Source organism: Diadema antillarum, unplaced genomic scaffold (genome assembly GCF_040938485.1).
Source record: "Diadema antillarum isolate AM-2024a unplaced genomic scaffold, OU_Dant_1.0 scf00000019, whole genome shotgun sequence".
Lineage (NCBI taxonomy): Eukaryota > Metazoa > Echinodermata > Echinoidea > Diadematoida > Diadematidae > Diadema > Diadema antillarum.
The window spans coordinates 1976181-1991889 of NW_027270908.1; the positions used below are offsets into that span (position 1 = coordinate 1976181).

The following is a 15709-nucleotide window of genomic DNA, read 5'->3' on the forward strand; positions in this document are numbered from 1 at the left end:
TATTACATTTAGGGTTAAAAAGTATTACATTTAGGGTCGATATTACATTTAGGGTTGACATGTATTACATTTAGGGTCGATATTACATTTAGGGTTGACATGTATTACATTTAGGGTTGTTATTACATTTAGGGTCGATATTACATTAAGCGTTGATATTACATTTAGGGGTGATACAACACGTACCCTTACAGTATTTGAAAATTATATATATGCATATATTATATATAATTATATATTATTGAATATATATATACATATTTTATATATATATACATGTATATAATCAAATATATATCTATTATCTATAATATACATACATAATTATATGTATACATACATATACAATGTATATATGCATATGTATGCATATGATACTTTGATCTTAAGCATATCGTAAACAGAAGTTGTTTTTAAGTACAAGTAAATATAACGTATCACTGTACGGACATTGTTCATATTCAATAACACGCAATTATAAGTTTCATTTGTCGTATAATTGGTGATGATAGCTGAAGGTTTTAGAATGCCCGCCAGACTAAATTAGTAGATAATGCACTGACCGCCATGCGTATCCATGGCATTGTCAGCAAACACCATTCTGAATAGGTTGGGATAATGGTTTGTAGAGTTGTTACTCTCAAACAAATGAAAGGGTTCAGCTTTTTGTAGGCTTATATTTTATTCTTTCTCTAATTTTCTTTTTCTTCAGCAGATATTGACCCATTTCACGTTTCATCTATTTTCAATCACTACTTGAAATGTTTTCAACAGCATGAATTTCATTTCGTTTCACTGCTCAGCATAGATGATTTGGTTGTATTAATGAAGAAAAGAAAATGTCCAATAAAACAACACGACATTATCTCTGCCCTGCAGAAATCCAGGTCAGCACACGGCACATCGTCATCAACGGAAAATGGCGCTTCCCGATATCTTATCATCTTTCAAGGAGGGCGCCCTCCTGGCAGCGGTTGCTGCTCTAGCAATCACGTGGTACATACGAACATTCTGGGTCCATGTTACCGACAAACTCCCGCCAGGGCCCTGCAGAAAGCCGTCCCCTTTCCACTTTATCGGCCGACTTTTCTCCTTTCAAAATTTCCTGCAACGGATCATGAGTATTAACAAAGAGTAAGTTTTTACGCTTCACTGATATCTTTTTTTTCTTAAATCCCAAACCTTTATTCCTTCATAAAAGAAATGGCAATTATGTAAAGTAGATTGAGTACATTAACATAATCTAGAACTTAAAAAAAAAGACACATACACGACGTTGCTTTATACATACACATGTACGCACACAACGCACACTCATATGAATACACAAGCCTTTGAGTAATTTTTTAATATTCAGGAACGAGCAGACGTACAGTGCTATAGAAGATGGATATACGAACACATTATTGCTTTAAGCAGCCATGAGCGAAATCATGGCGACTGTGTCTTCGGTCACAGCATGAGACAAATAACACTCGTGCCCAAATGAAAAGTCAAAAAAAGTAAGTACAGGGTATTAAATTAGCGTAAAAGTTGGCATAGATCATTTTCTTTCTTTTATTTCTATGACGCATTACATTGAATGCGAATAGAACTCGATCCTATAAGGTTTAATATGTCTATGACAGGCCAAGTGTCCCATAAATCGAAAAACTCGATTTATCGACAAACTCGATTTATCGACCTATAAACTTAGTTTATCGCCGAAAGCAAAGATTATTAAATTTGCCGATAAACCGAGTTATTCGACATGCGGGACGCTTCACTGACCATGATGTGGCTGCTTCTTATCAATCCAATTTACAAGGTACGGAGACATCGCTTTCCTGCATGAAGGAGGTCAGAGACTCGTGTTCGTCTCAAGCCCATCTCTAGTCGACGAAGTACTGGTCAAGCAAGCAAACCTGACTTCCGGTCGCCCAAAGCTTCCGATCTTCAAAAACATCATGGACCATACCAAAGGTACTATAGGAGATAACTCAATCGCTCTATCTGTGCATACGTGGCTATCAATCAATCTTTTACTATATTCTGCAATTATTTCATTTGACACATCATCTATCCATGGGTCTTAAGGCAGGCATGGGACAGTTTTTACATTTCATTTCAATTGACTATTAATTTTGTAAAAGGAATTTTACAGGTGAAATGCAGCTAGCTATCACCCTCAAGAAATGTTTTGTTTCCACTCAACGGGTTTTACATACATGAATGCTTTTATAAGTAGTACAATCATCTATGAATCTATGAATAAATGTACATTTCTCTTATCCGTTAACTATTCACATTAACTTTCAGCTAATGTATGTTTATCTATACCCTTGGTATATCGATATAACGTCGGAGTTTGCCTTTACAGAAATGCATTTCACACCAGTAATATTACATATACGCAATAGTACAGGAAGGGGCTGCTTATGACGGAGGGGTAGCATGGATAGGGTGGAGAAGGGACATTTCTATATTGCAGAAAAGTTACGGACTTGTAATAGCGCAGGAATGTACAGTCAAACCTGCCTTAGGGACCTCCTGTCTGTGGCGACCACCTGTCTATAACGATCTCTCTTTTCATTTCCCTTGGATGACCGCTATAAATATGTTTGACTGTGTTTTAAACAGGCCTGTATATAGCTTTGTGACTGCAGTAAGTCATGATTAGGTGACACGTGTGAAATACCTATCCCTTCTGTTTCTGTGGAAATTATTTATCTATTTCTTAATTTCTTTCTTTTTGTGCAAATTTTGTTTAGCGATTGTCTCATATTTTGATAATTTGCTGCTGATACTTTACACTGTCTTGATGTGATTTGATGTCGGAACCAAATCTAAACTTTGGCTGAAACGGAAACTATGGCTACATAGGGAGATTTGTTTTCAATTATTATATCTTGTATGGACAAAACCTGTAGATAGGATGTTACTGGGCTGGAATCAGCCTGATGCGTCTAAAGCATCACACACTACATAGATACTAATACCAAAAACAAATGTATCTACCGACGCACAAGCACAAAGAGCAGGCACGAAAGTAGAAAGCATCGACGTAAATATGACAATCATCTAAATTGAACTTTTACCTGGTAGGCAAAGCATTTGATGACAATAAATGCGAAATACCTATAGGGCTTTTTACACTTGTGTTTCTTAACCCCGGACTTTCTCTGACCCAGGACTATCGTTAGTCCCGTACCAATTTTTTCAGCTTTTTACACTCGCCAATTAGTCCCGTACTATCTCTTGTCCGGGGCTAAGGAGAAAACTGACCTTTTTACACTCGTATTTCTTAGCCCCGGACTTTCCAAACCACATGAATATTCATAATTACGCTGTGTACTGTACACGTACACGCACGCACCGGCAGCACTTGATTACCTCGTTTCTGATTGGTCAGTGAGGGTCGGACTTCGTCTCCGTCGCTTAGCCCAGGATTATTTTTTCGTTCTGTTTACACTCACTTGCTTGGCACCGCAATTGCGGTGCTAACCCCTGCTATTTTGCAGGGCCAGATAGTACCGTACTATCGGTGGGGCTAGCCCACTTTGGCAAAAACGAGTGTAAACAGAAAGTGGGCTAAGGATAGTCCCGTACCAACGGTGGGGCTAAGCCCCCCCCCCCCCCCCTTAGCCCCACCGTTGGTCCGGGGCTAAGCAAAATTTTACAAGTGTAAAAAGCCCTTATGTAATTTACTAGGCACATGCTTGATGAGTGGAATATCTGCAGCATTACTCAGTACACAAATATTACACTCACAAATTAATCTTACCGGAACACAAGCACAAAACCCAGACAAGAAAGTATAAAGCGTCGACGTAAACGAGACATTGATTGATTTGAAACGTAACAAAGTAGTTGGGCAAGGCATTTCAAAATGACAATAATCGCGAAATGTTTTGTAATGAATCTTCTGGAGTTTAATATGTCTCACTCATCAATCATTTATGCAATCAATACTACACCCACAGATGGTTCTAGGAACACGTAGGCACAAACTTCAGACATGGAGTAGATAACGTTTGCGTAGATCTCATGGCCTTAATTGCTATCTACCGGCACTACACACAAAACCCAGACATGAAAATATAAAGCGTCGAAGTTAATCTGATATTAATGAATATTCGAAATTTTACACGGTATGCAGATTATACAAGGCATTTTATGACGGCGGTTCTAGGAACAGTACCCCCTGGAAAACCACCCTCCGGATAACTACCACCCGGATAATTACCCCCCAGGACAATTCCCCCCTAGGGCAACTACCCCCCGGACAACTACCCTCCAAGGGCAATTACCCTCCAGGGTAATTACCCCCTAGGACAACTACCCCCCGGACAACTACCCTCCTAGGGCAATCACCCCCCAGGGCAATTCCCCCTTAGGAAAATTACCCCCTGGATAACTACCCCTCGGATAACTACCCCTGGATAACTACCCCCTCGGATAACTACCCCCTGGATAACTACCCCCCGGAAAACTACCCCCTGGGTAACTACCCCCCGGAGAACTACCCCCTGGATAACTACCCCCCGGAGAACTACCCCCTGGGTAACTACCCCCCGGAGAACTACCCCCTGGGTAACTACCCCCAGGATAACTACCCCCCGGATAACTACCCCCCGGATAATTACCCCTCGGATAATTACCCCCCGGATAATTACCCCCCGGATAATCACCCCCCCCCCCCCCCCGGATAATTACCCTCCGGATAACTACCCCCCCCCCCCCCGATAATTACCACTAGGATAATTATCCCCAGGTTAATTACCCCCTCCTCCGATAACTAGACCCCAGAGAACTTCCACCCGATAACTACACCCTCCGATAACTTCCCATGGATGATTACCCCGGATAAGCAAGCCTACAACTCCCCCTCCCCTATAACTATCAAGACGAAAATTACCCCCAGGACATCATTTTATGAAAACAACATCTTAAAGATTTACGATTTGTATCGTTTGCACTTAGGACAAGTTATGTAAAAGCTTAATTTCTCCCTCTGTATTTTGACTCTATGTTCATAAAAAAACGAAGCTGTCCCTTCATATCCTACCCGGTAATCCAGTAAATGTCAATGCCTTTAACCAAACTATTTTCGCTAAATCTGTATTTTCTTTTACTGTTCCAAAATTTCGGATTTCTCTTGATAGTATAGTATAAAAGAAGTTTTAAGTTTGAATGCCTTTACCATTGAACTAAAGACATTTTGAAGAAATGTTACTCTTCAGAATGAGTTAAACTTTTTGCAATATTTTTTTAACCACAATTGTCTATCGTTTACCACAACTCCATGTAACACTTCTTTATTTTGAGGAGCTTATATCTCATGCTTCACGTGCCCTGGTTTTGACCCATCATCTTCCTCTTCCCTCTCGCTTTTCTCTGTCCACCGTGAAGGTAGTCTATTCCTGTCATTCATAACTCACCTTTCCTCTTTCTCTCATTACAAGGGATTTATCTCGTGTGTGTTCATGTGCAGTGCACTCCCGTTAAAACGAAATGCTCAGGACCGGCAGTTTTTTTTTTTTGTTTTAACGAAATTTCGTTGTAACCGAACAAATATAATATGCAATGTATAACGAAAAGAAGGAAACCACGCATAAAAAATTCTGTTTGTTGAATCCTCATCATACGCTGGAAAGCTATGTGAAATGGGAGAATACCTTTTTAATTTCGTTTAAATATTACATTTTAAAAAGAGCATAAACTTGTTTGTGTTGTCACACATGTGTAGAAAATGACGGTGTAGGATTTGGTTACAGTTCGCTATTCCAAAGGTTATTTTCTTACTAAAGTACGTTACTCCGAAGACTCCTTATTCCGAAGTTTCGCCATTCCCGGGATTCCGATGGTTTGTTTATGTGAAGGTTCGCATTTCCGCAGAATCATTATTCCGAAAGTTCATAATTTAGATCAAAATAATATATTGTTCATTTTCCGAAGGTTCGTTGATCTGAAAATGAAATGAGGTTCGTCATTCTGAATGTTTATAAATCAAAAAAAGAAAAAGGTTCACTATAGTCAGAAAGTCCGTTGTTCCGAAGGCTTTTTCATCCGAAAATGAAATAAGGTTCGTTATTCCGAAGAAATTTTGTTAATGAAAAAAAAAAATGAGAAAGGTTAGTTATTTCGAAGATTTATTTATCTTAAGACGATTATAAAGATTGCAATTCTTAAGTTTTGTTAGTGTACTCTCCTTTTTCTACCATGGATTAACGATACTTTTTGTAATGTTCCGATTAACGAACGTTTTGAATTCCTATCATTTTCGGACTAACGAACCGTATAACAATAAGAATAAGGACCATATTTTATTATCGAATTAACGAACCTTTGGAATAACGCCAAAATGTGCTTAATAACAAACCCTCTTTCATTTCCGAACTAACGGACATTTAGTTGTATCAGAATCTGTGTGTTTTGTATTAAAGGACTTCGGAACAATGAAACAAACCTTATCTGAATTCAAATTATTTTATTACAACAACGCAAGTTCCCCTCGGAAACTTTGCGTGATACACGGAGTGAACATTCAATGATGCGTTCGCTCATGCAGAGACGCTTTAATAATGCTTGTTCCGCTACGCATTTTCGAATGCGATCCGCATTTCGTTATAACGGAGCGCATTTCTTTTGTTTTTCTTTGTCAGTGGCGCTCAGAAAAGACTTCGTGATAACGAAAATTTTGTTATAACCGTCTTCGTTATAAGCGAATTTTGTACCATAGACTTTAATGGCGATAATTTTGGGACCAGAAGTTTTGCTTCGTTATAACGAAATTTCGTTATAACCGTGTTCGTTGTAACGGGAGTGCACTGTATCTTTATTTGTGTACTTCGTCTCTGTCTTAATTTGCTTTCTTTGCATTGTTTCATCAATTTTGTAACTATTTTACTGTTATACCGTTAACGCTCATTTCAGAATTGCCCTACTGCATTATTGGGCATATTAACAACTAGTATATCAAGGATGTGGGAAGAGATTGTCACCTCCTTGGTATGATCACTGCAGAGCATTACCTCCCTTGACAATTACTCCTTATTAAAATTAGGCTCCAAACAATCACCCCTCTTACAATAACTCTCCCCCAGAAAATTACGTCTCTCATTGTTATTTTCGAACACGTTTGCTATTTGAATTGGAAAAAAAACAACATTTTTTCATAATCGTCTGGTTTTGGTCGAGACCTAACTTCAGGTTTTAAACATCTTTTGGGTGAGATAATTAGAAACCCCTTACGAAATATTAAAGAGCATGTTATTCCAAGAAGGATTCAATTTTTTGAAAAAAAAAATACTCTTGAAATGGCCGGGATAAAACAGAGCAGCCCTATAATGTAAAAAGGATTCTGTCAACTACAACTCTCCCTAGATCTATTCAAAAAGAGGGTGCAGGACAAAAGACTTCGTTAACAACTAGGGGTGTTTTGTAAAAAAAAAAAAAAAAAGAAATACCGTTAAACTCGTAATATTTTACTCTTTCTAATGAGACTAACTTATATTTAAACTGGATTTCCTCTTAAAGTGTCGAGAACATTTAATTTGAAAACTAGCACAATTCTACTTGTATGTAAAACAAGCTGTAATCTTACTCTCAGGACAGATTAGGGCACCTTTTGATAAAAGTTGCCAGTTATGATATCTTGTTAGTCTCTAATAATTTCAATAAAACCATGGGTTCTGCTTGATTGATAAGCTCGAGTCACTGACTTGTTACCATGGACCTGCTTTGATCGACCTACAACGATTGGTAATTGTGTGGAACTGACAGCTTGTCAGGACTGATAACTTTCATAAAACCGTGCCCGGATCCTATCAAAAATTATGGCTTTATATCGAAGAGTCCCTCGCTAATGTTAAGGGAATATGAATTGCAGTGAAATCAACTCTCCTTTTCTTATGTTTATCGTCTATCATGTGTTATAACGGTAGAAAATAAACGACAAGCCAAAAGAGTGATGACAGTGTAAGAGAAAGGTGCATCTTCTGATATGGTGTTATGAACTTATGGAAAATATACGACGGGTGGTAACTTTCGGGGGGCGGGGAGGGAGGGTTGTCCAGTAGGTAAGTATCAGGAGGGGGCGGGGGGGGGGGGGGTTCGGGGTATGGTTAAAGGGGGGGGGGGGGGTAGTAATCCGGGTGGTAGTTATCCTGGGGGTAGTTATCCGGGGAGTAATTATCCGGGTGGTAGTTATCCTGGGGGTAGTTATCCGGGGGGTAGTTATCCGGGGGGTAGATCTCCGGGGGGTAGTTACCCAGGGGGTAGTTCTCCGGGGGGTAGTTACCCAGGGGGTAGTTCTCCGGGGGGTAGTTATCCAGGGGGTAGTTATCCGGGGGGTAGTTATCCAGGGGGTAGTTATCCGGGTGGTAGTTATCTGGGGGGTAGTTATCCGGGGGGTAGTCATCCAGGGGGTAGTTACCCAGGGGGTAGTTATCCGGGGGGTAGATGTCCTAGGGGTAATTGCCCTTGGGGGTAGTTGCCCTAGGAGGGTAGATGACCGGGTGGTAGTTGTCCTAGGGGGTAATGGCCCTGGAGGGTGATTGCCCTAGGAGGGTAGTTGTCCGGGGGGTAGTTGCCCTAAGGGGGAATAGACCTGGGGGGTAATTATCCGGGTGGTAGTTATCCGGAGGGTAGTTGCCCAGGGGGTAAGTGCCCGGATACGTATGACGGCAATTACGATCATCGGTGCAATATGGCGGATTACTAAACATCCATCCAAGTCGCTATTGTCATGATTGTGTGAAAGGGGCTTAATGAGGTAGAGAGGATAGACATGAATCTGTTGTCAATAAAGTACAGTCAACTCCGAGTAAGTCGACCGCGCATATGTCGAATAATCACCCAAGTCGGAAGAAACTTACGGCGGTCTCCTTCCTTTGTCGTAGGTGGCGTAGTTTTCTGCGAGGGCGACGTCTGGTTTGACACTCGCCGCTTTGTTCTGACGGCTCTGCGTCACTTCGGGATGGGAAAAAAGGTAATTGCCAATGAAACCAAGGGAGAGGCGACGCTGCTCGTTCAAGAGTTTGCAGCAAAAGATCGTCTTTCCTTTAACCCCGCAAGGTTAGTTAACCGTGCTGTCTGCAATGTCATCGCCCGAATCACTGTTGGACGTAGATTCGCGTATTCCGACGAAAAAGTAGGAAACGTCATTTCCAGCATCAACACCATATTCGGAAGTGACATTGCATTGGTCCCCGATGCGCCACTCTTCTTATTGAAGAAAGAGCGCTGTGCCGTTACGCACGTCCGAGATTTCCTCAACACGGAGATTAAGCAACATGAAGAAACATTCGATGGAGATTACCTGCGAGATTTGGTCGATATGTTTCTTGCCGAGGAGAAAAAACAAACAGCGGACAGCAAGAAGACCCTTCCCAGTAAGGAACACATTTGGAAGCCGCTTTTTGACGTTTTTTTGGCCGGTACCGACACAACATCGATGTCGATAACATGGGCAATTCTTTTCTTGGCTGGTTTACCGAGCTGTCAAGAAAAGGTTAGTACTGGTTGTCAAAGGAAATTAGATAATAATGTGCAAATTGTCTTTTACTGATTGGATGTCAGTTTGAACATGATGAGACACATTTCACAAAGAGAATAAGAAATGTGGGGAAAATGTTCAAAAATTGTTACCTCACTTGATCTGGTCTAACCACAAAAATATCAAGATATATCCTGCCATCATGATGTACGTAAGTCTGTTAAGTCTATCCCTGCCCATGGGTCACGGGACGGTGGGGGTGGTTCGGGGGCACGTCCCACACACACACTCACCCGCACTCGGCACTTAAAAGAAAAGGAGGAAAACCTGACTTTCTGGGTGTGGGGAATATTGCACCTGCGCCCCCCCCCTACACTCACACATACACACACACACACACACACACATACACACACACACACATACACTATTGCCTCTTTAAAATAGAGAGAGAGAGAGAGGAATCGATAAAAATGGGGGGGGGGGGAGAAAAGAAGTGACTTTCCGGGTGCACATCGCAAGTTTGACTCCCACAAGTCATGCAGCCCACGAGTCATACAGCCCGTGAGTTCGACAATTAAGCAAACAAGGCCCACGAGATCGACAAATTAAACCCCATGTTGTAATGTCGAACTCGTGGGTTCTATGACTCGTGGGTATCGATCTTATGGGATGACCCCGACTTTCCGAGGATAAGTTCGTCTTGAGATTCTTCAGGGAGGATGAAGGGTGAATTGATACTTGACCGAACCACGAGCACTACCCCTAGCTGACACCTATCCCCCTCCCCCACATAAAAAGCCATAGCAACACAAAACAAAGCATTCCTCTGCCCTAGGCTGCTATTGAATACTTTTCCTGCGGATGTTCGCATATAACTCTCCTAAAGACGAACTAAACCAAGTGACTTGTATTGTGCCGCTTATGAAGTCACTTCTTGGAATGTTAAGCCCAATGCCCGCTTTGCGACCTGAGCCTGCGAGCTGGTGCGAGCTGTATGAAGCGCCAAGTGTCGCATGGCCTATTTCGCTACGAAATCAGTCATTTCGTCGACACGAAATGACTGATTTCGTAGCGAAATAGGCCATGCGACACTTGGCGCTCCATACAGCAGGCTCAGGTCGCACAGTTGGCATTGGGTTTTACTGGAATGTTTTTGTCAGGCTCTTAAGATCTGTTTACAATAGTAAGCATCAAATTCACATCCACTTCTTGTGGAAACGCTTAGTTTACACACAAACTTTCTACATTTTTGCACTATGAACTATTGCGCATTCGTTTCCCCACCCGGCATCTGCTCAGTGATCGATGACTGATATCTATGATCGTACTGTGCATATTTCAAGGCTCTGTCACACCCTTTCCGGGCAAGCTACGCGGGCTTGTTGCATGTGGGGATTTTCCAGGATACAGGACAATTTCTGAGGGCAGACAAGGATTTGGGCGAGTCGTGCATGCGTTTTACCTACTGGACGCGTGCTACTTAAGTTGTACTTGCGGGTATTCTGTGTGACAGGCGTACAAGGCGCGTGGGGGCTGACAATTAGTCAATTCAAGGAATTCCTCTAAAGGACTATTTATTTGGCAGAGGGTCCCATAGAATGTCCTAGAGAATTATACTGGCCGCAGCCAACTCTCACCTAACGAGCAGTATGGCAGTAACTGACCCTCAACATGCACGCAATTTGCTCATACATCTCGCTCCACGCCTGCAGAACTGACCAGGTACACAGATGTTCTAATTATCAACACCGTTCCTTGCCAGTAACACACCCGTATTATGCTTGTAGAATGTCGTCTGCGTGGACCTCTGCTGGCAGTCTCCATGACTCACCCTGTAACCCTGTCACTTGTCATTGTGCAGGCCATAACTTGTAAATCGGACTTGGGAGGGCGACTACGGGCTACTACGTGTAAGGTACTGTCCTTGTGCAGGCCATATTTGCGGGGACCTCCAGGTAGCAAAAAATTGTTCCCTCATGTCACAAGCAAGGCTTGCCCGAAAAGGTGTGACTGGACCTTGAGGTTATGAGTAGAAGGGCCGTAGCGGTAGCACCTCGCAGGCAACTCTCACGCAACCTGCCCGTGACTAGAATGTGAATTGAACGTAAGTAGCACACGTCCAGCAGTTAAGACGCACGCGAAACTTGCCCAAATCCTTGTCCTCCCGCAGAAAATTATACTGCGCCAGAAAAACTTAACAATGGGCCCTAAAAATTTGTTGACCCCTTTCTGTGACCTTTGACCTTTCGATGACCTTTAATTCCTCAAGGGACATCCACCGTCCAAGTTTGGTCACAAACGGACATAGGGAGCAAAAGTTCTGAACCACAATTGAAACGCGCCCTTAAAAAACTTAACATTGGGCCCTAAAAATTTGTTGACCCCTGTCTGTGACCTTTGACCTTGTGACGACCTTCATCTCCCCAAGGGACATCTACCATCCAAGTTTGGTCACAAAGGGACAAAGGGATCAAAAGTTATCAGCCATAATCAAAACGCGCCATAAAAACTTAACTTTGGGCCCTAAAAGTTCGTTGACCCCTGTCTGTGACAGTCTTGCAAGTAAACTTTGACGTATGACCTCAAATTACCTTTGACCTTATCATGTGACCTCTTACGGACCTTATCCTGCGTGACCTCCAACGGCACCATAACATGAAGGTTTCCCCAGTGCATCTATGACCCAAGTTAGGTTGCAATTCAAGCAACTTTTGTCAAAAGAGAGTCTTGCAGGTAAACTTTAACATAGAAAAGAGAGTCTTGCACATACTCTTTAAAGGGACTGTACAGTACTGGTTGAGGTGGGGATTCATGTTTTGCACATTCCTAAGTGAGATAATGAGAAACCTCTCATGAAATATGAAAGAGCCTGTAATTTTATGAAGGGTTCAACGTTTATTTGATGAAAATTGATTTCAAATGGTTAAGATATCGAAAAAAGTGATAATAACAAAAGGCGACATGCCACAACTTTATTAGGATCTCTTTGTTTCACCTTGTTTTTCGATATCTCAGCCATTTCAAAACCGATTTTCATCAAATAAACTTTTGATACCCCATGGAATTGCATGCTCTTTGACATCTCATAGAGTGGCTTCTGAATCTTTTGCAAAACATTGAGAGCTAAATCCTCACCTCAACCAGAACTGTACACACCCTTTTTATATGACCTCAAATGATCGTTGACATTATCACAATGACCTCCGACAACACCATAACATGAAGATACCCCTAGTGCTTCTATCACCCAAGTGTGGCTGCCATTGCTGTAACAGTTGCCAAGTTATGCATCATAAGAGAGTCTTGCAGGTCAACTTTGACATTTGTGACGGACGACGGACGGACGACGGACGGACGCCATTCGGATCCCTTAGTCTCGCCTTCACCTCCGATGGGCGAGACAAAAAGGAAGAATAAGAAAATTATACACTAATCTATCTCTGGCGGCATAAATGATTCCTCGCATATATTTATCAATCTTTGGTTTAAGTTTTTTTTTTCTATCATATTTCTGAAATCACTTTGAAGTAAAGAGAATACACTGTACGCAGAGGGAAAGGTTTAGGTGTGAATGTTCTTCAGTTTTGTCTCCCTCTACAAATGAAATTTGTAAGATCCGACATATTTATTAAACTACAGATCAGCAATTGCGATCTTACAAATTTTAATTGTACAGGGAGACAAAACTGAAGAAAATTCACAATTCGAAGAGATTATGACAAACAAGTTCTAGCAGGTTGAGACAAACCAAGTCTTAAAATTAACAAGTTTTCCCGATCATCAATCGTTATCATTGTAGGCAAATAGACACGATCTGACTGATATCTAACACTGGCATATATCATAGTCTATCGCCTTTATTGGTATAAATGCTGTCATCGAGTGATTGATTTTGATTGCTACATATTCTGATGGCTCCTTTCAGTGTATAATGCAATCGTATAAACATCGTATAAACACTGCATTTAGTCTAACACCTTTCAACATTCACAGATCTTGCTCGAAATTCAGAAGATAGAAGATTCTGAGGGAATAGTAATTGGTACTAATCTTCAAAAGATGCCGTACACTCTCGCTTTTACCACCGAGGTTCTTCGCTTTCGTCCGATCCTACCGCTTGGGGTGCCTCACGTAACCACGGAAGATGTCAGGGTTCGGGACTACGTCATCCCGCGGGGATCCACAATCATGATGAACATACTCGCCATACACAGTGACCCCAAAATCTGGGGTGACCCGGAAGTGTTCCGACCCGAGAGGTTTCTGAATGCCGACGGGACCGAGTTCGTGAAGAACAAAGCATATATGCCTTTTGGGGCCGGTAAGCATGATATATTCTGGAGCGACACGATGATTGCCAATCAAAATGTAAACTCGCTAGACAAAAGACAAAAGAACAAATAGAAGAGATTAAGAGAACAGAATACAAATTAATCAGTTTAATTAACCTGCAGAACAGTTCTTAGACAGTAATTGACAGAATAGACATAAACAAACACATAAAATGAAATGATGTTGCTGATTTCTGATAATGTTGTATTTGCAGAATTGCATGAAGCTTTCTCTGAATTTACATCTTTTTATGATAGAAACTTATGTGAGAGGTAACGACCGAACGGTCTGTCAATCTTTCAACAAGATATGTGCAACATTCAACGTGCAATTTGTCTGTTTTGCCAAACTCACTTGTAAGATAATGAAGAGGAAACAAGAAGAAGGGTGCAAGATTTCTTTTCGAAGTGGTCTGAAGATAAGAAAGTTGAAGAATTTTCAAAGGTTCTCGTGTTTTCACAAGACAGTGGGTTACTACACAACATCCCAAATTTAACTGATCCCTCTTGCTGCCCGCATCATAGCGTCAGTATTTCACAAGCCTACCCTCCTCTCCATTACATACAAAGAATTCAACATATTTTGTCTTTTCAAGCTTAATGAAAGAGCACTTATCCCTTTCAAAAAGCAAGGGGAATAATGTTGCTCTCAGAATCTGTCAGTAATAAGTCAGGAAATGTTTTTTTTCATTTGAAAGAAATGAAATGTTTATCTTTTTATATACTTTCTTTACATTTCTTTTTTTCATCGTTGTCCTGCAGTTTTGTCGCGAACTGTCGTAGACTTCTCACGCAGGACTGGTGGCACCTAAACTTTATAAATCCTTATTAGTTACTTTTGAATGGATTGTCAAACTTTCCTCAAACTTTACTAGTGTGTTCTACTAATATAGATGCAGTCATTCACTCCTCATACATATAGGCCTATTTGATTGATTGATTGATCGATTGATTGATTGATTGATTGATTTAAGTTATTTTATTTCTAAATTTATTTTGCTACACAAATAAAACACAAAGACGATTAAATGAAATAATTAAGCACAGTATAATTTGAATCTGACAGTTAAAACATATCTAGCTTTTTTTCTATTACAATATATCATGATTTGTTATTACTAATTTTGGTGCTTTTATTGTTTACTCATCTCATTGAAGGCCGTCGAGTGTGTGTAGGCGAACAACTGGCCAGGATGGAGTTCTTCATCTTCGTGGTGACCCTAGTGAAACACTTGTCCTTCTGTATCCCCGACGGAATCGAACCAAACTACGGACATCGCGTCACGACTCTTTTGCCGACACCGTACGAAATCATTGCAAAACCTCGCTAAATCCTCATCTGACTACCACGCAACGTGGAGACAAGAACGCTTGTACACACATGCTTGCACCTAGGGCTATCAAGCCATCTTGACAGATGAACAAACAAACAAACAAACAAGCAAACAAACAAAACAAATTCACTTTTAAAGTTTTTTCCCCACAGAGATTTTTACTATTATATTCCATACCTACGACAATATCAATCGAAGTACATAATACATCGAAATACTTCTAACACTTAGAAAAAGAGGCAATGCACTGTCGTGACTCAGAACTTCAGAACATCACATATAAGAAAACAGGTGTCCAAAAGACACGATTTTTCTGAAGCAGTTATAGCATTTAATTATTTCTTGCAAAAAAAGTCAATTATTACGATATTCCCTAATTTTATCTTTACATGGAAAAAAACCTAGGTATTCTTCTTCTTCTTCTTCTTCTTCTTCTTCTTCTTCTTCTTCTTCTTAATTTACAGTCATTAATTTCCTTTCTTACAACCGTGGAATACAATTCAATACCGAATTGCTGGTAACAATAAAGCCAAATAATTCATTTTCCGTAGTGTATGTAATTT

General features: G+C 40.8%; 2 protein-coding genes across 2 annotated transcripts; both read left to right on the forward strand.

Annotated features, from left to right (window-relative positions):
• Positions 1-919: 919 nt before the first annotated feature.
• On the forward strand, positions 920-11356 carry LOC139728536 (cytochrome P450 2H2-like). Its single transcript, XM_071639473.1, has 4 exons — positions 920-1134; positions 1808-1962; positions 8883-9374; positions 11343-11356. The coding sequence occupies exons 1-4, from the start codon at positions 920-922 to the stop codon at positions 11354-11356; spliced, it is 876 nt and encodes a 291-aa protein (XP_071495574.1).
• A 2184-nt stretch (positions 11357-13540) lies between these two features.
• On the forward strand, positions 13541-15143 carry LOC139728545 (cytochrome P450 2D15-like). The gene is made up of 2 exons (XM_071639485.1): positions 13541-13802; positions 14971-15143. The coding sequence occupies exons 1-2, from the start codon at positions 13541-13543 to the stop codon at positions 15141-15143; spliced, it is 435 nt and encodes a 144-aa protein (XP_071495586.1).
• Positions 15144-15709: the final 566 nt, after the last annotated feature.